The sequence below is a fragment of the Mobula hypostoma genome, chromosome 1, assembly GCF_963921235.1.
Source record: "Mobula hypostoma chromosome 1, sMobHyp1.1, whole genome shotgun sequence".
Taxonomy (NCBI): domain Eukaryota; kingdom Metazoa; phylum Chordata; class Chondrichthyes; order Myliobatiformes; family Myliobatidae; genus Mobula; species Mobula hypostoma.
The window spans coordinates 209,770,588-209,798,176 of record NC_086097.1 but is presented as its reverse complement, the minus strand read 5'-3'; the positions used below and the strand labels follow the sequence as shown (position 1 = coordinate 209,798,176).

The 27,589-nt window shown below is 43.0% G+C and overlaps 1 protein-coding gene across 2 annotated transcripts in view; it reads right to left on the bottom strand.

Moving 5' to 3' along the window:
• The window catches only part of xkr4 (XK related 4), a 327,821-nt gene that overhangs the window by 70,713 nt on the left and 229,519 nt on the right, over positions 1–27,589 (bottom strand). For both annotated transcript variants that reach the window (XM_063063667.1, XM_063063677.1), the window contains exon 2: positions 290–489. In XM_063063667.1, coding sequence (XP_062919737.1) covers positions 290–489 — 200 coding nt within the window. The remainder of the gene's footprint in view (positions 1–289; positions 490–27,589) is intronic.

The window sequence follows — 27,589 nt, the reverse complement described above, 5'->3', positions numbered from 1 at the left end:
TCTTGTTTCTGTAACTTTTAACAAGAGTGAGGAGGAACTCCACTCCACTTACTAACAGAAGGAAGATGTCTGCCCCATTTAAGGGGTAACAGCTCTGTCGTATTTAAAAATGGGTTAATAAAGTGGTTGAAGCAAAGTGGAATTTAAAAAAAATGTAAAAGGTGGGGATATCAGACTAATATTAGTGAAACACAGAAGGCCTGCTTCCGTGTTGCTATTACAACATAATTTTATATACCATGGATATGGGAAAAAAAATCACATCTCCTGTAAAGAGAAGATTTCTTACCTTGAAGTGCTTGTAAGCGATGGCTCTGAATCACAATGCACAACTGCAACACGAGCTGTGGAGCACTTTCCAAAAACGTTGCCAGCAGATGTAACATACTTACATCTGCATATTCGTAAACCATTTTCCAGTAAAAGCGCCAGCGGTCAAGTTCTCCACTTCGACGACTTCTGATACCAAGATATATAGTACGCAAATATCTGAGGAGTTAGATAAGGGAAATATTAAAATAATGGTACAAATTAGACATATTAAAAATCTACAGGTGAATTTTATATATTTCATATGTGTCTGTATCATATTAAAAGGGAATGGGAGAGGAGGATAGCTCTACATCACAGGAATTCACTGGCATCTTGTTTCTGAAAGTTGATCAGAATCAGAATCAGAATTAGGTTTATTATCACTGGCACGTGTCGTGAAATTTGTTAACTTAGCAGTGGCAAGAAAGAAATAAAAATAAAAATAAATAAACAGTATGTGTATATGTATATTAAATAGATAAAAAACAGTACAAAAACAGAAATTATATATATTTTAAAAACGTGAGGTAGTGTTCATTAAAGATAGATTGGCAAAGTGACAAAAATTAGAAATATTTCCCTTTTATTTCAAATATTTTATGGTACAAAAATGTTATTTGTCAGAAAATAGTGATATCCGTAAGAAAAATACAGAACATTGATGAAACAATGCTGATGAAAGGTCATTAATCTGAAAATTTAAGCTCTGTTTCTCGACCTATAGATATTATATTGTTATTGTTTAGTCGTTAAGTCGAGTCCGACTCTTCATGACCTCATGGACCATAGGGTCCATAGGGTTTTCATGGCAAGATACAGAAGTAGATTGCTGGGCCTTTCTTCTGCACAGATACTGCTGCTGCCTAGGTTGGGACCCCGCTGGGTTTGAACTCAGGACCATCTGCCTTGAAGCCCAGTGCTGATGCCACTACACCACCAGCCAGCCCATTATCTTACTTGCTCATTATTATCAGCATTTTCTGTTTTTTAAAAAATTACTTTAAACAGGTGCAGAAGCAGAAATTGGCACAAGGCCATTTGATGTTTTTAAAGGAGGCAGGGTGCTAATACAAAGTGGGTGAAAAAGATGTTCCTTTATGTGCCATTCTTTAACAGATTCTCTCCATGACAGAGCCTGGTAGGAAAGACCATAATAGCATAAGACATAGAAGCAGAATTAGGCCATTTGGCCCATCAGGTTTGCTCTGCCATTTCATTATGGCTGATCCAATTTTCCTCTCAACTCCAATCTCCTGCCTTCTTCCCATATCCCTTCATGCCCTGACCAATCATGAATCTATCAACCTTCACCTTAAATATACTTAGTGTCAATGAATTCCACGAATTCACCACACTCGTGCAAAAGAAATTTCTCCTTATCTCTGTTTTAAAAGGATGCCCCTCTATTCTGAGGCTGTGTCCACTGATCTCAGGCTCTCCCATCATAGGAAACATCCTCTCCACATCCACTCTATCAAGGCCTTCCATCATTCGATAAGTTTCAATGAGGTCACCTCTCATTCTCTGAATTCTAGTGAATACAGGCTCAGAGCCACCAAATGCTTTTCATATGACAAGCCATTCAATCTTGGAATCATTTTTGTGAACCTCCTTTGAACCCTCTCCGGTTTCAGCACATCCTTTCTAAGATAAGGGGCCCAAAACTGCTCACAATACTTTAAGTGAGGCCTCACCAGTGCTTTATTAAGTCTCACCATTATATCCTTGCTTTCATACCCTCATCCTCTTGAAATGAATGCTAACATCGCATATGCCTTCCTCACCACAGACTCATCCTGCAAATTAACCTTTAGGGGATCCTGTACAAGGACTCCCAAGTCCCTTTGCGTCTCAGTTTTTTGTACTTTCTCTCCATTTAGAAAACAGTCAACCCTTTTCTAGCAAAGTGCATGAGAGCTGTGAGCTGTAAGCTGTAGACCCTCATTGCTCCTTCCCATGCTGTTTCCGGGGGGGGGGGGGGCACACATTGAAGCTTCAACTGGCAACTGTCGAGAGTACAAGAGAATAGACATAAAATTGAAGATAGTTAGAAATTATCGGCACCACTTTCTCCTCAAGGATTTAACCCTGGATGTTGCTGAATATGGGTGACAATGGGCAATGGGCAAAAGAGATATGACTAATCCAAGGAATATTATTCTCCATTTCCTCTGTCTGCCTTCCTTTTTCATTCACTCGAGTTGAAAGTGAACCAGCTCTTTAACACTTAACCTTTCTAAAATTTGCAGGCTGGAAGAGCAGCTGACAATATTGTCAGTGATCAAAACTAAGAACAGCATCCTGCACTTGTCTCACATTCCCAAGCCTCACTGCACACGTGAAGCAGAGTAACTGATGGAAAATTGCAGGTGTTGACATAGTGACAGCTATTTTAACATGTGATCTCATTTGAAAAATGGATTGCTACATGGATTGACTTTAAGAAGCTTTTAAAAATTTACAGGTAAAGTGTCTGCAAGAGCTTGGAAACAAAAGAATTGGTGAAAAAGCAGTACCAATTTCATCAGAATATGCAGTCAGTTTTGATATACCATTGCAACTATTATTTAGTCGGAGAAGAGATGAAAATGCTGGTCATGTTCATCAATACATTAATCATCTGTTTTACAGGTTAGTGGCCAACATTTACTCCTGAGCTACCCTGTGAGGAGGTAAAGGCACCATAGTTGCAAGTGTCCTTTAACAGATGGCATAGCTACACAATTAACGTTTGAGCCTACAGAAACTCCTCCTCACTTGCAGGTGAGTGCCTTTGAGTCTGTAAAAATACTGTACTTAGTAACCTTATGGCGCAGGCAGGTTCTTGCTGTTTCCCTCGTATGCCTGCATTCATCTTTTATCATCCCAGCTTCGAGTAATTTCCAGCTGCCCTCCCCTGACAAAAAGTACTTCTCAGATCTGGAAGCCGATCTAAATAACACATGAAGGAGCAGGAGTAGGCTATTTGGCCCCATTGTCGTCATTCAATAAGATCATGGCGTGGATGACGTTGCTCTTCCAGAGTGGTTTAGAGTACCTAAGCGCACCCATGACGTTAGTTGGCCTACCTGCCTGTCTGATTCTATTGAAGTAATATTAAGTGAAGAGGCTGGATGCCAATGTGCAATACAGAGGCTTAAAGGCAACAGGAACCTTGAAAAATAAACAAGAGTACTGCCGAATTTTAGAAGCTTGTATTTTCACATGGTCAGTTTTATAAAGCCGTAGAACGCTATATTAAATGTCAGTAATTTTCATTATATAACTAAGGGTATTATCCCATGTGACTAACTATTGTAGGATGGGAACAACTACACTTCATACAATATGCCTATCATTTGCCTTACAGGATAGCTGTTGTGGACCAAACAGTTGGAGGAACAGCAGAAACTAGTGACAGGATGACAGGACAGAAATACAGTATGTGGATGGTACTGATTTGACAGTGATGATTTTTTTGTAAATTCCATGTGGCATAATGAAAGGAAGATGGCGAATTATTGTTCTGTACAAGGGTGTCAGAAAATATCTTATATTTTAGGTAATTAATTCTTTTTTTCTTTTCCAGAGAAACTATACCCAGCTCTATATCTTACAGTATATTACACCAATGCATATAAAACTGCATATTTGCAACTTATAACTAGTACTATAGGAAATCCATTAGAGATTTTAAAATTAAGTGAAGAAAACAGTCCAGGATTTCAATAGGCGTGAAGCAGTGTATGGTCACGTACGGTTGGCAGATCTAGTCTCTTTTTTGGTTCAATTTACTATTCTTTTCCCAAAAACTAAAACAAAAGTACCAGAATTTGCATTTGTGTACAGACGGTAATAGAACATTTTAAAAATAGGCACCAGTGCACAAAATTGGCCTTTATGTCAAACAGTCTAGTTTCAACCAAGGCCAAGCTAAATAGTGAAATGGCACAAGGTACAGATGTGGGGGAAGGGGAGTTATAACATTGTACAGTAGCTATTTATACAATTCATTCTGCAAAAAACTGATATTTCAATCACATCAACATACATCAAAGTTGCTGGTGAACACAGCAGGCCAAGCAGCATCTATAGGAAGAGGCGCAGTCGACGTTTCAGGCCGAGACCCTTCGTCAGGTCGGCCTGAAACGTCGACTGCACCTCTTCCTTTAGATGCTGCCTGGCCTGCTGCGTTCACCAGCAACTTTGATGTATGTTGCTTGAATTTCCAGCATCTGCAGAATTCCTGTTGTTTGCATTTCAATCACATGATAAGGTTCTGTATAAATATATATATTTCTAGTTTTCATAACACACTATATTCAGCAAAGGGAGAAAGGATAAAAAGATAATTAAACAATAAAATTGGCTGACCTTTATTTGAACAGGAACTAGTTTAATGACAGCCATGGGCATGAATGGTCTTCCTACTGCGTGACACACTGTATTCGGTCTTAATGTGTTTTATCACCAGTGACTGCCTATTTTACACCTTTCAATCCACTACTATATCAGATTAGTTGTCTATGTTTCATGCTATTAAGGCTAAAGCACTTGAACTGTAATGATATAACAATCAATGAGAAGGTGTGTACTTTCTTTTGTAAAAAAAAGTACAGCCAGAAGTCTTGGTACATGTAGGTACCAATGATGTAGGTAGAAAAAGGGAGGAGGTCCTGAAGAAAGAATTCAGGGAGTAAGGTAGGAAGCTGAAAGGCAGGACTCTAGGGTAGGAATCTCAGGATTGCTGCCTGTGCCATGTGCTAGTGAGTGCAAGAATAGAATGATCAGGTGTATTAATGTGTGGCTGAGAGGCTGGTGTAGGGGGTAGGGATTCAGATTCCTGCATCACTGGAGCCTCTTTTGGGGGAGGTACAACCCATACAAAAGGATGGGTTACACCTGAATCCAACGGGGTCCAATATTCTACTGGGCACATTTAATAGAGTTGTTAGGGAGAGTTTAAACTAATTTGGCAGGGGGATGGGAACCAGAGTGATAGGGCTAAAGAAGGGGAAAACAGAAATAAATCAAATATAGCATGCAACAGAGATTATAGAAAGAACAGTCAGGAGATGAGGCTTAATCAAAGCCAGAGGCATGAGTTACAGGGCAATAGAGGCATGGTGCAGTTAAATCAGAAAGCAACAAATACTGGACTGAGAGTGCTGTATTTGAATGCACGCAGCATAAAGAATAAAACGGATGATCTTGAAATTCAGCTACAGATTGGCAAGTATAACGTTGTGGTCATCTCTGAACCTTGGCTGCCATTGGGAGCTGAACGTCCAAGGATTTACGGTGTATCGGAAAGATAGGTTAGTAGGCAGAGGGGGTGGTGTGGCCCTGTGTATAAGAAATAATATGAAATCATTAGAAAGGGATGACATAGAATCAGAAGGTGTAGACTCTCTATGGGTTGAGTTAAGAAATGGCAAGGGTAAAAGGACGCTAACGACAGTTGTACACAGTCCTCCAAACAGTCAGAATGTGGATTACAAATTACAGCAGGAGACAGAAAAGGCATGTCAGAAAGGCAATGTCATGATAATCGTTGGGGATTTTAACATGAAAGTGGATTGAGAAAACCAGGTTAGTACTGGACCTCAAGAGAGAGAATTTGTAGAATGTCTAAGGGTTAACTTTTTAGAAGAGCTTGGTTTTGAGCCCACTAGGGGATCGGCCGTGCTGGATTGGGTGTTGTGCAATGATCTGGAGGCGATAATAGAGCTTAAGGTTAAGGAACCCTTAGGTAACAGTGATCACAATACGATTGAGTTCACATTGAGATTTGAGAAGGAAAAAATAAAATCCAAAATATGTCGGCATTTCAGTGGAATAAAGGAAATTACAATGGCATGAGAGAGGAACTGGCCAAAGTAGACTGGAAAGGGACATTTGCAGGAAAGACAGCAGAGCAGCAATGGCTGGAGTTTCTGCGAAAAATGAGGGAAGTGCAAGACAGATATATTCCAGATAAGAAGATATTTTCAAAGGGAAGAAGGACACTACCGTGGCTGACAAGTAAAGTCAGAGCCAAAGTAAAAGCAAAAGAGAGGGCATACAAGGAAGCCAGAGCTAGTGGGAAGATAGAGGATTGGGAAGCTTTTAAAAATTTGGAGAGGAAACGAAGAAGGTCATTCGCAAGGAAAAGATGAATTATGAGAAGAAGCTGGCGACTAATATCAAAGAAGATACTAAAAGTTGTTTTAAGTATATAAAGGGTAAAAGAGAGTCGAGGGTAGATATAGGACCAATACAAAATGATGCTGGAGATATTGTAATGAGAGATGCAGAGATGCAGAGATGCAGAGGAACTGAAAATGTATTTTGCATCAGCCTTTACAGTGGAAGACACAAGATATTCTGCAGATGCTGGGGTCAAAGCAACACTCACAACAAGCTGGAGGAACTCAGCAGGTGGGACAGCATCCGTGGAAACGATCAGTCAACGTTTCGGGCCGGAACCCTTTGTCAGGACTGAAGAGGGAAGGGGCAGAGGCCCTATAAAGAAGGTGGGGGGGTAGGGTGGGAAGGAGAAGGCTGGTAGGTTCCAGGTGAAAAACCAGTAAGGGGAAAGATAAAGGGGTGGGGGAGGGGAGGCAGGGAGGTGATAGGCAGGAAAGGTGAAGAAGGAATAGGGGAGAACACAATGGGTAGTAGAAGGAGGCGGAACCATGAGGCAGCTGGGGGAGGGGGCAGAGTGAAATAGGGATGGGGAAGGGAGGGGGAGGAAATTACCAGAAGTTGGAGAATTCTATGTTCATACCAAGGGGCTGGAGACTACCTAGACGGTATATGAGGTGTTGCTCCTCCAACCTGAGTTTAGCCACATCATGGCAGTAGAGGAGGCCACGTACGGACATATCCAAATGGGAATGTGAAGCACAGTTGAAGTGGGGGGCAACCGGGAGATCCTGTCTGTTGTGGCGGACAGAGCGGAGGTGCTCGACGAAGCGATCCCCCAATCTGCGTCGGGTTTCACCGATGTAGAGGAGGCCGCACTGGCAGCACCGGATGCAATAGATGACCCTCACCTGGAAGGACTGTTTGGGGCCCTGAATGGTGGCAAGAGAGGAGGTGTAGGGACAAGTGTAGCACTTACGCTTACAGGAATAAGTGCCGGGTGGGAGATCCGTGGGGAGGGATGTGTGGATCAGGGAGTCGCGTAGGGATCGATCCCTGCGGAAAGTGGAGAGGGGTGGAGAGGGAAAGATGAGCTTAGTGGTGGGGTCCTGTTGAAGGTGACGGAAGTTGCGGAGGATAATGTGCTGGATCCGGAGGCTGGTGGGGTGGTAGGTGAGGACAAGGGGAACTCTGTCCCTGTTGTGGTGGCAGGAGGATGGGGTGAAGGCCGAAGTGCGGGAAATGGAGGAGATGCGGGTGAGGGCGTCATTGATGACGGCAGAAGGGAAACCACGATCCTTAAAGAAAGAGGACATTTGAGATGTCCTGGAATGGAAAGCCTCATCCTGGGAGCAGATGCGGCGGAGACAGTGGAACTGGGAATAGGGAATGTCATTTTTGCATGTGGCAGGGTGGGAAGAGGTATAATCGAGGTAGTTATGAGAGTCTGTGGGCTTGTAGAAGATATCAGTGGACAGTCTGTCTCCAGAGATGGGGAGAAAGGGGAGAGAAGTGTCCGAGATAGACCAAATGAATTTGAGGGCTGGGTGGAAGTTTGAAGTAAAGTCGATGAAATTGATGAGCTCAGCATGGGTGCAGGAAGCAGCACCAATGTATTCGTCAATGTAGCGAAGGAAAAGTTGGGGAGCAGTACCAGAATAGTTTTGGAGCACAGACTGTTCCACATAACCAATGAAGAGGCAGGTATAGCTGGGGCCCATGCGAGTGCCCATAGCTACACCCTTGGTCTGAAGAAAGTGGGAAGAGCCAAAAGAGAAGTTATTAAGTATGAGCACCAGTTCCACCAACTGAAGGAGGGCAGTAGTGGTGGGGAACTGGTGAGGTCTATTGTCCAGAAAGTAGCGGAGGGCTTTGAGGCCTTCTTGATGGGGAATGGCGGTGTATAAGGATTGGACAGCCATAGTGAAAATGAAGCCGTTGGGACCAGGGAACTGGAAGTTATTGAAGAGTTGGAGGGCATGGGATGTATCCCAGATGTAGGTGGGGAGGGACTGAACTATGGGTGACAAAATGGAGTCCAGATAGGCAGATACAAGTTTGGGGGGACAGGAGCAGGCAGAAACTATGGGTCTACCGGGACAGTCAGGCTTATGGATCTTGGGGAGGAGGTAAAACCGAGCGGTACGGGGTGTGGGAATAATGAGTTTAGCGGCTGAGGATGGAAGGTCTCCGGAGTTGATAAAGGCAGTGATGGTACGGGAGACAATGGTTTGATGTTTTTTGGTGGGGTCCTGTTCCAGGGGTAAGTAAGAGGAGGTGTCAGAGAGCTGCTGTTTGGCCTCAGTGGGGTAGAGGTCCGTCCGCCAGACTACTACGGCACCAACTTTGTCTGCGGGTTTGATGGTGAGGTTGGGATTAGTGCGGAGAGAGTGGAGGGCAGTGCGTTCAGAGGGAGTGAGGTTGCAACAGGAGAGAGGAGTGGTGAAGTTGAGACGGTTGATTTCTCAGCGACAGTTGGAGATGAAAAGATCGAGTGCAGGTAGAAGGCCCGGGCGGGGTGTCCAGGAGGAGGAGGAGGGTTGAAGACAGGAGAAGGGGTCATCAGTAGGGGGAGGGGAATCCTTGCCAAAGAAGTAGACTTGGAGACGTAGGCGACGGAAGAAGAATTCAGCGTCATGGCATCACAGTGGAAAACGTCTGCAGTATACCGGACATTCAAAAGTGTCAGGGAAGTAAAGTTTGTGCAGTGAAAATTACGACTGAGAAGCTTAATGATCTGAGGGTGGATAAATCTCCCGGACCTGACTGAATGCACTTCGGGTTCTGAAGAAGTAGCTGCAGAGATTGCAAAGGCATTAACGATGATCTTTCAAGAATCAATAGATTCTGGATGACTGGAAAATTGCAAATGTCACTCCGTGATCTAAAAAGGATGGGAGGCAGCAGAAAAGAAACTATAGACCTGTTAGTCTGACATCAGTGGTTGGGAAGTTGTTGGAATTGATTGTTAGGGATGAGATTACAGAGTACCTGGAGACACATGATAAGATAGACCAAAGCCAGCATGGTTTCCTGAAAGGGACATCCTGCCTGACTAACCGACTGCAATTTTTTGAGGAAATTACAAGCGGGGTAGACAAAGGAGATGTAGTAGGCGTGGTGTACTTGGATTTTCAAAAGGCTTTTGACAAGGTGTTGCACATGAGGCTGCTTAGCAAGATAAGACCCATGGAATTACAGGGAGGTTACTAGTGTGGGTGGAGCATTGGCTGGTTGACAGAAAACAGAAAGTGGGAATAAAGGGATCCTATTCTGGCTGGCTGCTGGTTACCAGTGGAATTCCACAGGGGTCGGTGTTGGGACCACTGCTTTTTATGATGTATGTCAATAACTCGAACAATAGTATTAATGGATTTATGGCTAAATTTGCCAATGATACAAAGATAGGTGGAGGAGCAGGTAGTGTTGGGGAAACAGAAAGCCTTCAGAGAGACTTAGTGTTTAGGGGAATGGACAAAGAAGTGGCAAATGAATTACAATGTTGGAAAGTGTATGGTCATGCACTTTGGTGGAAGAAATAAACTATTATTTAGATGGGGAGAGAATTCAAAATGCAAAGATGCAAAGGGACTTGGGAGTCCTTGTACAGGATACTCTAAAAGTTAACCTCCAGGTTGAGTCAGTTGTGAAGGAGGCGAATGCAATGTTGGCATTCATTTCTACAGGTATAGAATATCAGAGCAGGGATGTGATGTTGAGGCTCTATAAGGCACTTGTAAGACCACACTGTGTATTGTGTGCAGTTTTGGGCTCCTTATTTTAGAAAGGATATACTGACATTGGAGAGGGTTCAGAGAAGATTCATGATGATTCCAGGAATGAAAGGGTTACCGTATGAGGAACGTCTGGCAGCTCTTGGGATGTATTCCCTGGAGTTCAGCAGAATGAGGGGGGATCTCATAGAAACATCCTGAATGTTAAAAGGCCTAAACAGATTAGATATGGCAAGTGATTTCCCATGGTAGAGGATTCTAGGACGAGAGGGTATGACTTCAGGATTGAAGTACGTCCCTTTAGAACTGAGATGCGGAGAAATTACTTTAGTCAGAGGGTGATAAATCTGTGGAATTTGTTGCCACGAGCGGCTATGGAGGCCAAGTCATTGGATGTATTTAAGGCAGAGGTAGACAGGTTCTTGATTAGCCAGGGCATCAAAGGGTATGGGGAGAAGGCAGGGGAGTGGGGTTGATTAGAAGAATTGCATCACCCCATGACTGAACGGTGGAGCAGACTCAATGGGCTGAATGGCCTACTTCTGCTCCTATATCTTATGGTCTTTATGCGTAGAATGCACGTTATTTTAGTTTACCACTGCCTGCTCAGTAACCACCACATTGTTACATCTTCAATGTATATTTTAGTAGAATGTACCTCCAGTAAGAGTCAGAGAAAGGAAAAGTGATAGAAGACAAAACTCTTTAACTCAGTGTATTCAGAACAAGGCAAATTGTTAGCACAAATGAAAATAAATAGGAGTGATTTAATAGGCATTATGAAGATGTTGCAAAATGACCAAGGGAAAGAATTAAATAATTTAGTACACTTAACTTTTAGGATGGATATAACTAGGAAGTCAAATTGGATGTTGACCTTTATTGTAAGAAGGCAGGAGTAAAGATGTCTTACTGCAATGATATGGTCCTGGTGAGATTAGAACTGGTCTAGATTTACTACCTGAAGGATATTCCTATAAAGTTCAGAGTTCAAAGTAAATTTATTATCAAAGTACATATATGTCACCATATACAACACTGAGATTCATTTTTTTTGCTGGTATAATCAATAAATCCATGGAATAATAACCATAACAGAATCAATGAAAGACCGAATCAATGAAAGAATGGATTCAATAAAAGGAAAAGGAGTATAGCAAGTATTTACAAGATTGAGAATGGAATATTGTTCTGTGAGGTGAGAATGAACATATTGTGTCTGCATGTTTAGGAGAACGAGAAGATATCTCAATATAGCATACAAAATTATTAGAGACCTGACAAGATGATTGCTGGGATGGTGATTCCCTCAGTTGGTTGAATCTTCCAGTTTAAGATGGCACTACTGAAGGTGGGCGACAGTTTACTGGTGGCTTTCAAAGCAAGAAATGTGATTAAATACTCTGCAGTTGGCCCCCCTTATCTGCGAGGGATTGGTTCCGGAACCCCTCGCGGATACCAAAAAACGTGGATGCTCAAAACAGGAGATTAGTGTGCAAACTTAAAGCACACGGTATTGGGGGTAAGGTATTGATGTGGATAGAGAATTGGTTGGCAGACAGGAAGCAAAGAGTGGGAATAAACGCGACCTTTTCAGAATGGCAGGCGGTGACTAGTGGGGTACTGCAAGGTTCAGTGCTGGGACCCCAGTTGTTTACAATATATATTAATGACTTAGATGAGGGAATTAAATGCAGCATCTCCAAATTTGCGGATGACACGAAGCTAGGCGGCAGTGTTAGCTGTGAGGAGGATGCTAAGAGGATGCAGGGTGACTTGGATAGGTTAGGTGAGTGGGCAAATTCATGGCAGATGCAATTTAATGTGGATAAATGTGAGGTTATCCACTTTGGTGGCAAAAACAGGAAAACAGATTATTATCTGAATGGTGGCTGATTAGGAAAAGGGGAAGTGCAACGAGACCTGGGTGTCATTATACACTAGTCATTGTAAGTGGGCATGCAGGTACAGCAGGTGGTGAAAAAGGCGAATGGTATGCTGGCATTTATAGTAAGAGGATTTGAGTACAGGAGCAGGGAGGTACTACTGCAGTTGTACAAGGCCTTGGTGAGACCACACCTGGAGTACTGTATGCAGTTTTGGTCCCCTAATCTGAGGAAAGACCTTCTTGCCATAGAGGGAGTACAAAGAAGGTTCACCAGATTGATTCCTGGGATAGCAGGACTTTCATATGAAGAAAGACTGGATCGACTAGGCTTATACTCGTTGGAATTTAGAAAATTGAGGGGGGATCTGATTGAAATGTATAAAATCCTAAAGGGATTGGACAGGCTAGAAGCAGGAAGATTGTTCCCGATGTTGGGGAAGTCCAGAACGAGGGGTCACAGTTTGAGGATAAAGGGGAAGCCTTTTAGGACCGAGATTAGGAAAAACTTCTTCACACAAAGAGTGGTGAATCTGTGGAATTCTCTGCCATAGGAAACAGTTGAGGCCAGTTCATTGGCTATATTTAAGAGGGAGTTAGATATGGCCCTTGTGGCTAAAGGGATCAGGGGGTATGGAGGGAAGGCTGGTACAGGGTTCTGAGTTGGATGATCAGTCATGATCATACTGAATGGCGGTGCAGGCTCGAAGGGCCGAATGGCCCACTCCTGCACCTATTTTCTATGCTTTTATGTTTCAACCTGTCTCAATGCGGTGGATCTTAGGACCCAGCGGAACCCTGGACCTTATTTAACCGGTCTCAGTGCGGTGGACATTAGGAGCTGGCAGCGGAGCTCTGAATCTGCAGTGTTTCTGTTCACGAAAATAATCACGATCGCGATTTAAAATAAAGTGGAAATAATAAAGTGATTGGAAAGAGGTGAAACGCCATCGGTCATTGGCTACAGTCGGTCAACAATCGGAACAATTTTAAAGGATAAAGTGAGAAAAGCCCTGTCCCCATTAAAGCTATAATTATTACTAAGCAACGCAGTTTTGGGGTTTTGGGTTTTTGATCCTTCACATCAACCCAGCACGGATGGAGAGCGCGCTCGGGAGCGGTCTGTCACTGGATCGAACTCGGGAATTTTCGTTCCCGAGCCCGGCGCTGCAACAAACGTTTCTTAACTGTTTCATATGCATAGAAAGGTAAAATCAATACTACATACTAAGACAAACATTTGATTAACTGACGCTAAATAATACCGGATGTACCTGCTCCTACTTACTTAGTAAGAGAACTTCTTCAATCCCGATCCACGATAACCTACGCACACCCTCCCGTATACTTTAAGTCATCTCTAGATTACTTATAATACCTAATACAATGTAAATGCTATGTAAAATAGTTGTTATACTGCATTGTTTAGGGAATAACGACAAGGAAAAAAAGTCTGTACATGCTCGAACAACAAGTGCTGGAAGAGCACTTACGGGTTTTCTTGGTTCACGGTTGGTTGAATTCGCACGTGGATCTCGCGGATAAGGAGGGCCGACTCTATTAATAACACTCTTATGTGGAAAATTGGGGTAAACAATCACCACAATGAAGAGGCAAGTGAAGGCGAGGCTGATCTGAGGGTCGAGGTGTGCTGGTGTGGGATGAAGTTGGAGTGCAGTCGATGGCTGGAATGAGGCTGAGGTGAAGTCGGTGTTGGCGAGAATGGAGCGGAGTTGTTTCAGAGCCCAAACGCCTGAACCGGGAGTGCGGCTGTAGCCATCTAAGTGCTGGGTTGATCTGGAAATGACTATGGGCCGGAATGCAGGGTCCAGGAGCCCAGGGCATATCGTTGTGGTGCTAGTGCAGGGGACAACCCGGTGTTTGGATAATTTAAAAGCCGGATCAGATGGACAGGCAGGGTGTTGGAACTGGAGGTAAGGGTTGGGGCCGGTTTGGCTCCACTCTCCTCGGCACTGAGGCTGGGGCTGTGTTATGCTCCAGCTGTTCCGGGCTTAGTGTCTGCGAGCCTCTTGGTGATTTGTCCCACTGTGTGATAAACTGAGACTGAGGTTATGGACCTGCTTTGGCTGTTTATGGGCTTCAGGTTTCTGGACTTAATTTCGTTCCCATGCTGATGCTTGCATGATTTGTTTTTTTTCTCTCTTTTTGCGCATTGGGTGTTGGCCTTTTTTAAAAAATTTCTTTCTTTTGGGTTTCTTGCTTTGTGGCTGCCCTTAAGCAGATGAATCGCAAGGTTGTATAATTTATATGTACTTTGATAATAAATGTATTTTGAACTTTGGATATAGAACCAAGAGAGAGTCTCAAGACTGACAGGAAAAGAGGCTTCTTCATCCAAAGGGTAGTGCTTCTTTAGAATTTTCTATCCAGGAAGGCTCTAGAGGCTCAATTGCAGAGAATGTTCAAGACATTCAAATATTTGGATGCTAAGGAAATCAAGGAATATGTAGTTAGGAGAGGAGAATATCAGCTAGCATCTTAATGAATAGGGAAGTGTGCACAAGAGACTATGTGGTGTATTCATTCACATTTTCATGTTCTTTATTTGTACACACCATCGAAATTGGAACAATGATCCTCAGATTTCAAATCTGCTTGATGAGCAAGGTGTACAAATGCCTATAACTTGGCACTTGTACGCACTGCCCATCAAGCAGATCCTGGTTAGAGATTCCCTGCTAGTTAATTTCCACAGAGGCTCACTAGCAGGCAACTTGCTTATACACTCCAGAGTGCCATACAGTGTAGGCTGAAAATGGCATTAATATGGTGGAATTGTGAGTATCTCTTCTGTCTAACACCTAAAGTCATGGTACCAACCAACTTGTTATTGTACACTCTTTGTAAATAAATCATTCAGTCTCCTCTTGTCAGGCCAGGCTCAGGAGCCTCAGCATGTTTGTGGCTGGGAGGTAAAGAAGGCCTTGGAGGTTACCTTGGTTCATTAGTGCAGTGGGCCACTGGTGAAGGTGATAAGACAGTGGCAGCTAATAAAACTGCTGCCTCACAGCAATGGAGACTCAGGTTCAGTTCTGACCTCGGTGCACTCTGCATAGAGTTTGCACATGCTCCCGTGACTGGGTTTCTTTCAAGTGCTCCAGTTTGCTCCCACATTCCAACAAAGTAAGGGTTAGTAGGTTAATTGGATGCTGTAAATTGCCCCTGGTCTATAGGTGAGTGAGAGAACCTGGGGGGAGTTGATGGAAGTGTGGGGTGGGTAGAAGATCAGATTAATGTAGGATTTGTGGACTTGGTGGGTTGAAGACCTGTTTCTGTGCTGTATCTCTGACTAGGAGTTTTCCATTGTCACTGTGGTTGGAATTAGGTCAGGATTGCCACTGTGAGACTGCGTTAACTGGGGGCTTGAAGCACTTCATGTGGAGAGTGGAGTGGGGAACCAGATTTGAACCAAGATTTCAATGGGACCACAATGTTCATTAATTAGGGGCCACTTCAAACTGAAGTGCATTACTCTTAAGGTCATAAAGCTTCAGACTGAATAACTGAGTCACCTTGGCATCCATGTGGAAACTAAGTTACAGATTACCTTTGAATGAAAGACCACTCCCTCACATTTCCCCTATCCCAGCAATACCAAGGCTGAGTGGGAGACCATGGCCAATCTAATTTTTTTGTGGTTTAGTCCGTATAATTTTGTCCATTTTGAGCTGGTGAGAGATGGCCACCATAATTAGCTTCATGGCCTGGGTCAGGAGGGACGTGAGGACAACCTCTTCCAGAGCCACCTCACTGGTTCCATGTGATGGAAAATCTCATCTCCAGTCATAGGTCAGTTTGGTTAACTATCAGTTGTGCCCTGGAATTCTGCAATGCAACTGGCTCAGATTAACAGTGCATTGATTTGATTTTGTTCACTTTTATCCCACACTGACTGACTTTATATTTTCCTGAAACAAACATCCTCCACTGACTTAAACTGTCAATAATTCTGGAAAATCCTGAAATATGTTAATAATTTAATTACTAATTAACAATTCCTAACTAAGTCAAAAATAAGAAATGACAATAAAAAATTCTGCAGATGCTGGAAATCTGAAATAGAAACAGAAAATTTTCAGAGAGCATCTGGAAAAAAAATGACCAGAGTTACTTTGTCTTAAATTTTAAAATAAATGGGAATGTCTGAGTATACTCACCAGATCAGCCAGCATGTGTGGAGCAAAAAACTAAGTCAAGGTTTCAGGTCAATGACCTAGGGTGAAAGTACTACAGAAATTGCCTGACCTGCTGAATGTTTCCAAGATTTCTGCTTATACTTCCTAACGAAGAGTTCTAATTGGTTTAGTCTTTGAGATGATTTGCAAAATATAAGTTTCCTTGCATGGAAAGGTTAAGTGACAATGTGTTAAGATCATGTGCAAACTCTGATCTATAGATCTAAAGCTCACCAGTATGGTCATTTGAAAATTATGCTTGAATTATTTATAACTTTTTTGATTATTAATCTTCATCAAAGTAATGTGAACAAAGGGAATAATTACGAGGTGGTTCATGCTTAGGCCTGGATAAAACTTAGTGCTATCCTCAGCACCTGAATCACTGATTTGTGTTAAGTTGTGATGCAAGAACGTCACCATTGAAAATTCACCATGTATAATGTACGTTTGGCCAGTCATATCATAAGACCATAAGATATAGGAGCAGAATTAGGCCATTCAGCCCATCGAGACTGCTCCACCATTCCATCATGGTTGATCCTGGATCCCACTCAACCCCCATACACCTGTCTTCTCACCATATCCTTTGATACCCTGACAAATCAGGAAACTATCAACTTCTGCTTTCAATATACCCATGGACTTACATAACACAAACATGCACAATATTTTAAATTCATACTCATTTCCAAAGTCCATGGTTAAATTGCACTCCGTCCAGCATCATTGTCATTTAAGGTTAAGTTGGAGGGCTTTAAAAGAGCACTTTACTGTTTTTAAGAGCTAGTGTTAAGAATGGCCCTTAGTCTGCTCATTGGTGCTGTTAGGTTACAAAAGCGGAATCATAATCCACTCTCCAGTACTAACATCATTTAATTAGGCATAACTTGATTCTCTGTTAAAAGTATTGTTAATTTATAACTATGTAGTATTTTTACTCACCTATTTAAAGAAAGATTAGAGATTAGCTTTACTTGTCACATGTACATCGAAACATACAGTGAAATGCGTCATTTGCATTGAATCAAATGAGTGAGCGCCGCACTGGGCAGCCCGCAGGTGTCAGCACTCTTCCAGCACCAACACAGAGTGCCCACAGCTTACCAACCCTAAGCTGTACAACCATGGAATGTGTGACGAAACCAGAACACCCAGAGAATACCCACACTGCCACAGGGAAAACGTACCTATTGCCACTAATTAACTCTCATCTTTTTTAGACTCCTACAAAATTTTCCACATTGTTTCCTGAATAACATTGTCAGCCAACCTCGACACAGATATCCTCCCACTCTTCATCTAAACCCCTCGACATGTCCTTTTGTTCCTTTCTCTCTCAAGTATAGACGAAACTTTCCAGCAGCTGCATTAAAAATCTCTTTAGAATACACTGGAGAATCACAATGCAGAACCAGAATCTGACCTGATACTGTGATTTGTGCTTTGTTATTCCTTGTCACACAATGGAAGGTTAGCTTTTTATATATGTTTTCCCATTGAGAGAAATTTTGTTCCAAATAAAACATTAATTTAAACTGTTACATTCTCAAGGAGATCAGTTTTTTTTGTGAGGATGATGTAATGGTCTTTTGGAGGTCACCTGATGTGATTTTCCCGCCGATGTGAGGTCACGTGATGACATGTGCCCCGTGTCTATATAAGGGTGACGCAGTTAGTTTTTGAGTTTGTAGATTTCCAGGTAGAACGTGTTGTGCCTCCGTTTCTGCTGCGTGTTTGTTCTTGTGACGCAGTTTAATTTTTAAAATGGAAGGTGCATTCTCTTATAAGATATTGTATTATTGAATTGGAAATTTGTGGCTGGAAGTGTCAATTTACTCAATTCCGACAGTTTTGAAGGGAGAGTGAAGAATTCATCGAAGTGAAGGATCGAGAGAAGTCGGCATCGTTTGGCAGTTTAATAAAGAATCGACCTTATTGAGTCTTCGTTGGAGAGAACCTGCATCGAGATAACTCCTGCAAAAGGGCAATGAGTTCATGCAAAAAAGTGCTCTCTCGCTAAAGGAATTTAAGGTCAGTCGATTTAAACTGTTTATTTTCGGCATCAGGAATCCTGTGGACAGAACCAGCAGTAAAGGTGCATCTGTGAAGAAATCTTTCTCCACAGAAGTCTCTCCTAATTGAATGTGTAAAACTGTTGGAGTTTTGAAGTTATCGCTTTAAGAACTGTATCTGACTCTATCACTTTAAGAACTGTTTTCGCATTTTAACACTTTAAGAACCAGTGCCAAGTGGCGAGTTGGTGAACGGCTGTGTACCTGTTAACCTCCGGTTAAAGTTTTCCTTTGCTTTTTGTCCCTTATCATTTATACGTGTTTAAAAAATGTTTGGTTGTTTTTATATAACCTGTCTCGATTAATATTCATTGTTGCCGGTTACATAACAAAACATTCATTTTACTGCGAAGTTCAGCTTCACCATGATCAAATTATACTTAGAAATGAGACACAAGGGCCTGCAGATTCTGGAAAATGGAGCAACAAACAACCTATCTGAGGAACTCAGCGCTCACCAGGTTAGGTGGCATCTGGGCAGGGGAATGACAGGGGAGAGGGAGGAAGAAATCTTGCATTAGGACTAAGAGTGGTGAGAGAGAACAGTCAAAATAAAGAGGAGAGGGTGAGGGGTGAGGCACGGGCCAGTAGATAGTCAGAGTGAGCCAGGTGGGGGAGGAAGAGTGAAAGCCGGAGGCTGTTAAGCGGAAACACAGAGACCACCAGTGCTAGAATCTGGTAAGTGAGCAAGATGATAACGGGAACCATTAGGGGAGAAGAGTAAGGCAGGTGGAACCAGAACCGGATAGGAGAGGAAGGATACCAGTAGATGAAATGTGTGGGTAGTGGATAATGCAACTATAGGGTTGGGAGGAGGAAAGGGATAAAAATAGTAGAACTGGAGGCGTATCAGAAGGAGAGAGTCAAGTGTTGGGGGAGCACACAGCAGGAAAAGGATACAGTGTCTGAAATTGGAAAATCTAATATTTATTCCACTGAGCTGTAGACTCAGGTGGAGTATGAGATGTTGTTCCTCTAGTTTGTGTTGGACTTAATATTCTAACAAAATGATTACTGTACTAGATCACCATATCTCAGTACAGGGTTCCCCCGCCATCCGAAGGTAGAGCATTCCTATGAAATGGTTCGTAAGCCGAAGTGTCGTAAAGCGAAGAAGCAATTACCATTTATTTATATGGGAAAATTTTGTGAGCGTTCGTAGACCCAAAAATAACCTACCAAATCATGCCAAATAACACATAAAACCTGAAATAACAGTAATATATAGTAAGAGCAGGAATGATATGATAAATACACAGCCTATATAAAGTAGAAATACTTTTCCACAATCATTACTGAACCGTTCTTCGGAGCAAAAATCTCACGCAAGCGCCATCGGCAGAAAATCTCACGCAAGCGCTGTTGGCAAAAACGCGCAAGCGCTCTCCAGTAACCTTTAAGCTATGAAGCTGCCAAATCATACCAAATAACACGTAAAAATACACAGCCGATATAAAGTAGAAATAATGTATGTACAGTGTAGTATCACTTACGAGAATTGGATCAGCGCCGAGCACACTGATGATGGTGTGTTAGACTGAGTCGTTGGAGTTTGGGTTGTGCAGTGGCCCCCCACCCTCCAGGCCACTGAGCAATACATTGCCGCGAAGAACGCAGGGGTCCAGCAGTAACCGGGAGGTATACACCACATCTTTAAGAAAAAAGCTGAAACAAACAAGCTAATTAATTAGGTGCCACCCGTAATTGTCGGCCCAGATCAGTGCCGATTTCCGATTGCGTCGTTTTTGATCTGGGCCGACAATTACGTGTCGGCGGCACCTAATGAATTAGCATGTTTATTTCGGCTTTTTTCTTAAAGATGTGCTGTGTGCCTCCCGGCTACCTTTGCATTCTCCGCGAATCGGTATCTGTCCGCGGCCTGGGGGTTGGGGTGGTGGGACACTGGGGTGTCATCTCGTCGTCTCTTTCCATTACAGCAGGCAGCTCATCTTCTCCTATGACTGCCTGCCTTGATGTCGAGGGTCGAGGGTCGAGGTTCGTCATCTGCTATGGCTGATGTGGAAGGCTTGCTTGACTGTTAAACCTCGCGTATTTTTCTATCACACAGTTCTTTAATAAGGACTCCATCCATCCTGCAAATATCCCCTAAACCGACGTACCCTTTCAAAATTAAAGTCGTATTTTATCATTACTCATTCAGTTACAATTGTTATCCTTTTTTCTTCCAATTGCATCAGCTCTTCATCTGTCAGTTCTTGGTGATGGGATGCCAAAACCTCTTCAACATCATCTTCGTCAATTTCCACAAGCCAAACTCACGTTGTCCTTACTTCATTCACCACGATCAAAATGCTTAATTATGTCTAGTTTTAACGTAAGTGTAACACCCTTACGAGCTCTTTCAGGCTTTTCTGATACCATAGAACTCATCTTGCAAACGGCTGCTCACAGGCTCGTGTTTAAGCAATGCCAGCGAGAATCCGGGGGAGAGCGGCTGCTCGGGGCGCGCTGCCTTTTATCGCGCGCTGATTTTTTATTGCGCTGATTTTTTTTTCGTAACAGTGAAAACACCTTCTGAAAGCAAAAATAGGGTACTAATGTAGGTCTTTTGTAACGGTGCGGTTTCATAAAGCCAACGTTCGAAAAGCAGGGGGACACCTGTACTACAATCCAAACCTGGTGTTCCTGTGATAAGAAAGACTGGATATCCAGCAGGCTGTTTTAATACAACCAACACACACTAAATGCTGGAGGAACTCAGCAGGCCAGACAGCATCTATGGAAAAGAATAAACAGTCAACATTTCGGGCCGAGGCCCCCAGTTCTGATGAAGGGTCTCAGCCTGAAAGATTGACTGTTTACTCTTTTCCATAGATGCTGCCTGGCCTGTTGAGTTCCACCAGCAGTTTGTGTGTTGCTTGGATTTCCAGCATTTGCAGATTTTCTTGTCTTTGCACTTTGATTATTACTGGTGCCACTTAATACTGTAGGGTGACAGGTTAGTAACTAAAGCACATTGCTCTGCTGTAGGATATTTCATAATTATCAAATCTAATTTTAAATTAGAAGATAACTTCAACCTTCTATTAAAGGAGTAGTCTTCAAATGTTCTGCTGCCAATTGAAAGCCTTAGAATTTCAGACAAATTTATTGCTTGATTATTATAGTTGTATATGAAGTTTCAATGTAAGTTCCAAGCAGACAGGATGATTCACCAGAAAATTATTCTCCAAAAGTAATAGGCTGAAAAATTACGATCATTTTGGAAGGTCATAGCAAGGTAGCTGTGTTTCCCCAATCCTTTTAAAATAAGTGAGTAAAAAGCATTATTATCATTAAACCCAGAGACCATAGGATGTGCTGATCCTCCATATTAACCTGATTACGAATATGTCCATTGCCCCAGAACAAGCAGGTTTTATGCCACATCGAGGGTGCTGTTACCATGTGCTTGTCCTCACTAAAACCAGAAACTAGTTTCTAGTGTAACTAAGATCAGAGACAGGTTCATTAACCTGTCTGAAGGATGCAATACTGTGGCAAAAGATGTTGCTAAAACTGTCTTCCACCACTTTCTCCTGTGCGCCGCCTGCTCTGCCTTTTGTGGGCGTTTCTCAGTAATCAACAGCTGCCTTTCAAGGTCTGAGAAAGAGTGTGACCAGGGGCTATAAATAAGTATCCTGCAGGGAAATGTTCTTGCTCCAACTCTCCTGAAATTCTTAATAAGAAAAATGCCTCTTGGCTTTCCTAGAAAATTTGGATTATGCCGATGACCTGGCACTAATCATACAGGCAAGACTTCAAAGAGATTGAAGGCATGCTGACATCCAACTTGTCAGTAAAGGCAGAGAAGTTCTAAAAATAGAGGCTGGAATCTAATCCAACAAAGCCCATCATCAGAGAGTTTCACCTAAAAATCACAGAAGTTCACCACAATCTCATTTTTTACAAGATAATCTAGCTCTGTCCTATCTACACATGACAATCATTTGTATTTCATAAGCTTCTTTGAAAAATAGATGCGAAGATCAAGTTGGGGGAACATAGTGTAAAAAACTAACATAAACGACCAAGGGCGTTTGTCTTCCCTAAGGCTAAGCACTGCATTTACCTAATGAGTAACTATCCTGTTATGACAGAACCCATTTCATTGGATTACAGCTGTGTCCAATACTGATCCTCCTAGACACTTACTGAGATGAAGCTGCATTCAATCATCAGCATAAATGTCACCCCAGAATTTTTGTGCACAGAGATACAAAGTACCTCCTAGCTAACTGCCTCTTCTTATAGAAACCCACATGGGTTGTGTTAAAGCCCTTGCAGGACAGCTTACCACAGGAGCTTGGAGAGTAGCCTGAATGAAATCAATAGGCAGAAATATAGGGTAAATATTTTATCCAATGTTGTGACTGTGATCAAACTCACCAGAGAGACACTGAAGCTCGACTTCACTCATCTCCTGGAGACCCTCTTGGTAGAGTCTCACATACTCTATATCAGATTTTTATACCCTTAAGATCAAAGGTAACAGTAGGTGATTCAATACCGTTTCAATTGTTGCAATGGCATTGCTTACTTCAATATGTTGGCTTGACAGTGCTTCCTTTGGATTACATATCTACAGTGGGAGACACCTCTGAATGTTCAAAAAGTTTTGCTTGGATAAACTAACTGACAGAGGTATTCTAAATACTTCTGAGGACAGAGAAGTAGACACCCAAAATTAGTGTTTGTGAGAGCTGACTCTCTACACTCAGATCTCCCAACTATTGAACTATTTTATGTGCTAAGTGATAGTATCGGTCTGGTCTGCAACTGCCTTGAACTTGTTTACAATGTTGCGAATTACTTAAACAAATAGTTGGCTGGGTTGATGCAGGCCAATTAACACAATCCCATTGTCTTAACATTTGGTGGATGCATATGCAAACCTGTCTTATGGTCACCATTTTGCAAAGCATATCTCTTTATGTGGGCCAGTCTGTGTTACACAGACAGTATCATTTATTTGTAAAGATGCTCAATTTACTGCTTGCAATTTACATTAGGAATTGATGACTGGTTCTTGCTTGAATTAATATCTGCTATAATCATATAACAGTACTGTATTACAGTGGAGTAAAAGGAATTACAGAGGCATGAGAGAGGAGCTGCCAAAATTGATTGGAAGGGGACACAAGCAAGGCTGACGGCAGAACAGCAAAGGCTGGTGTTTCTGGGGGCAACTTGGAATGTGCAGGATAGATACACCCCAAAGATGAAGCAGTATTCTAAATGGAGGATGAGGCAACCATGGCTGACAAAGGAAGTCAAAGCTTAAAAGGAAAAGATAGGGCATATAATATAGCAAAAATTAGTGGGATGTTAGTGGATGGTGAAGCTTTTAAAAGCCAACTAAATGTCGCAATGTGGTGCTGGGATCGGACCCAAATGCAAGACACAAACACTGAAGTACTAGGAACAGGACAAGGATGCAGGACCTGGGCTACGACAAGGACAAGAAACCGGGAACCCGGACAAGGAACTATGAACTAGGAGCCTGGGCATGGGAAAGCAGGACCAGGATTAGGAACCATGGACTTGGAGCCTGTGCTTGGACTCCGAGCCAGAGACTGGACGAGGACGCAGAACCTGGGTCTTGCCTCGGGCTCGGACCCCAGAACTAGGCAAGGACATGACATGGCTACCAGAATGGAGGCTGGGGTCTTCAGGCTTGAGCTTGGAGACAGGCTGTGGTCTTGAGGCTTGCGGCTTGGAGGCAGGCTTGGGGTCTTGAGGCTTGGAGGCAGGCTTGGGGTCCTGAGGCTTGAGGCTTGGAGGCAGGTTTGGGGTCTTGAGGCTTGAGGCTTGGAGACAGGCTTGGGGTCTTGAGGCTTGAGGCTTGGAAACAGGCTTGGGGTCCTGAGGCTTGTGGCTTGGAGACAGGCTTGGGGTCTTGAGGCTTGCTTGGAGACAGGCTTGGGGTCTTCGTCTTGAATCTAGGGTACTTCGAGGCTTGAGTATGTATGGACTCCGAGCCAGAGACTGGGCAAGGACCCAGAACCTGGGACTTGACTCAGGCTCGGTCTCCAGAACTAGGCAAGGACAAGACAAGGCTACAGCACTGGACATGGCTTGGCTGATGAACTTCTGGGTAGCGCGAGATACAAGGACAGGTAAAGGCACATGGCAGGACTCGGATAGGACTGGACTAGACACGGACTGGACGAGGGCCTTCAGGAGCATGGAGCCTTGGACTAGAAGTGACAGGAGAACAGAACACAGAGCCGGGACCCCTCCTTGGGAACAAGACGTAGAGCCAGGAGTCATACACATAACACAGAGCTGGGACCCCCCCTTGGGAACAGGACATAGGGCCGGGACTCACACACAGAATGCTGAACATGAAGAGACAGATCCCAACACAAGGTGGCGGCAAATGGCCAGACCCACCTAGCAAAGGCGAGGACACAGAGACAGTTCCCAATACTAGGTAGCGGCAAACGGCCGGACCTACCTAGTGAAGGCATGGACACAGAGAGACAATTCCACACAACAAAAGACAGTTCCTTATCTTGACCTAACAAGGCTCCGGTCTTGCTCCAGTGGTAAAACTTCAGCGATACAGGCGGGGTATCCAGGCTAGGTGAGCAGGCAGAGAGTCAGGCGAGGTACCCAGGCAGAGTCAGGTGATGGGGGAAAGACAAGGAGGGGAACAGAACAGTCCAGCACGGAATCCCTGGTTTGCAGAGGTATTTATGTCTCAGCTCCAAAACGAGAATCATGTGCCGACAACAGAAACTGGGGAAAATCAGAAACCCCGGAACAAGGAACCATGGACCGGACCGTGAACCGGTACATGGACGTCACGGACTGGACCGTGACACCAAAGGCAACTAAAAAGCCATAAGAAGAGAAAAGGATGAAATGCGAAGGTAAACTAGCTAATAATATCAAAGACGATACCAGAAGTTTTTAAAGATATATAAAGAGAAAAAGAGAGGAGAGAGTGGATATCTGACCACTAGAAAATGACAGTGGTGAGATAGTAATTGGGGCCAAAGAAATGGTGGACAAACTTAGTAAGTACTTTGTGTTAGTTTTCACTGTGGAAGACATTAGCAGTATGCTATGAAATTCGAGAGTGTCAGGGGGCATGTGAGCATAATTGCTATTTCTAAGGAGAAGGTGCTTAGGAAGCCGTAAGGTCTGAAAGAAGAAAGGTCACCTGGACCAGATAGGCTATACCCTAGGGTTCTGAAAGAGGTTGCTGAAGAGTTTGTGGAGGCATTAGTAATGATCTTTCAAGAATCACTAGATTCTGAAATGGTTTCGGATTATTCGAAAATTGCAAATATCACTCCATTTTTTAAGAAGGGAGGGAGACAGAAGAATGGAATTTATATGTCAACTAGCCTGACTTCACTCATTGGGAAGGTGTTGGAGTCCATTATTAAAAATGAGTTTTCGGGGTACATGGAGGCACATAATAAAATAGGCCAAAGTTGGCATGGTTTCCTTAAGGCAAAATATCTAAGATGAAACCTATTGAATATTGAAAGGCCTAGATGGAGTGGATTGGAGAGTATGTCTCCTACAGTGGGTGAGTCTAGGACCAGAGGGCACTGTCTCAGAATAGAGAGATGTCCATTTAGAACAGAGATGAGGAAAAATTCCTTAAACCTGACAGCTGTTAATCTGTAGAATTCATTGCCACAGATGGCTGTGGAGACTAAGTCATTGAGTATATTTAAAATGGAGGGGTTGATTAGTCAGGGTGTCAGAGACAGGAGGATTTGGTTGAGAGGGATAATAAGTTAGCTATGATGGAATACCGGTGTAGACGCGATGTATGAATGTCCTAAATCTGTTCTTATGCCTTGTGTTCTTATAACTCCAGAATATTCCCTAATTCCCAACAACAAAGTTTCTGAGCTTGACCTCTTGAGAAACTGGACCAAACGAGGCTTAGGTCCTGTGTCCATTTAATACACAAATGGCATATAAAGAGTTCATCAGAATGTGCCGACTTACCTACGGATCACAAAACAATATTCTGCTCCCTTTAACAATTCAATGGTGACTTTGCTGAGCTATGCTTCCATTTCTCAGGAGACTTTAGACTTGTTAAGTAAGCTTAAATGGGACTCATTTTTTTGCTCCAGTGAAGCCAACAAAAGAAGAAGCAACTTTTACGTTGTACTGTCACTGTACATGATTGACTTGAGAAGAATGATTCTGCATCGCCAAAGAAAAGCTGTGCTCAGAGCGTGTGGCACAGCCACCCTGGCCATATTTTGCCAGTCTCTGACATATATTCCCTTGAACTATGCTCTGTTAGAATCATCTGAGACAAGTCCAGAATAATGTGATTATTGCCAACTTGAAATTTAAAGCTGAGTAATAGATTTTGCAACTAACTGGAGCCATAGAGTGATAGGGCAATACAGCACGACTACAGGCCCTCCCACTATGGTACCCATCCACCTGGTCCCAACATCCTGCATTAGACCCATATCCCTCTAAGCCTTACCCCTCTAAGTATTTATCCAAGTGCTTCCTAAATAATACTATTGTACCTGCCCCAGCCATTTTGTCTGGCAGCTCATTCCATATACTCACCGCCCACAGTGTGAAAATGTTACTATTGGGTCCTTTTTAAATCACTCCCCTCTTTCCCTAATTTATGCCTCTAAGTTTTGGTCTCCCCTACCCTGGGGAAAATCTGCTACCATCCATTTTATCTATGCCACTCGTGATTTTACAAACCTCTATAAAGTCACTCCTACATTCCCTCTATAAAGTCACTCCTACATTCCCAGGAATAAAGATCTAGCCTGGTCAACCTCTGCCAATAACTCGGGCCCTTTAGGTCTGGAAACATCCTTGGAGATCTTTTCTACACTCTATGCAGTTCTAATGCATCTTTGTTATAATAGGTTGACCAAAAATACAATGTTCAATACATTGAAATACAATGTTGGAAAGTGTATGGTTATGCACTTTGGTAGAAGAAATAAACGGGCAGACTATTATTTAAATGGGGAGAGAATTCAAAGTTCTGAGATGCAACGGGACTTGGGAGTCCTCGTGCAGGATACCCTTAAAGTTAACCTCCGGGTTGAGTTGGTGGTGAAGAAGGCGAATGCAATGTTGGCATTCATTTCTAGAGGAATAGAGTATAGGAGTAGGGATGTGATGTTGAGGCTCTATAAGGCACTGGGAAGACCTCACTTGGAGTACTGTGTGCAGTTTTGGGCTCCTTATTTAAGAAAGGATGTGCTGACGTTGGAGAGGGTTCAGAAAAGATTCACTAGAATGATTCCGGGAATGAGAGGG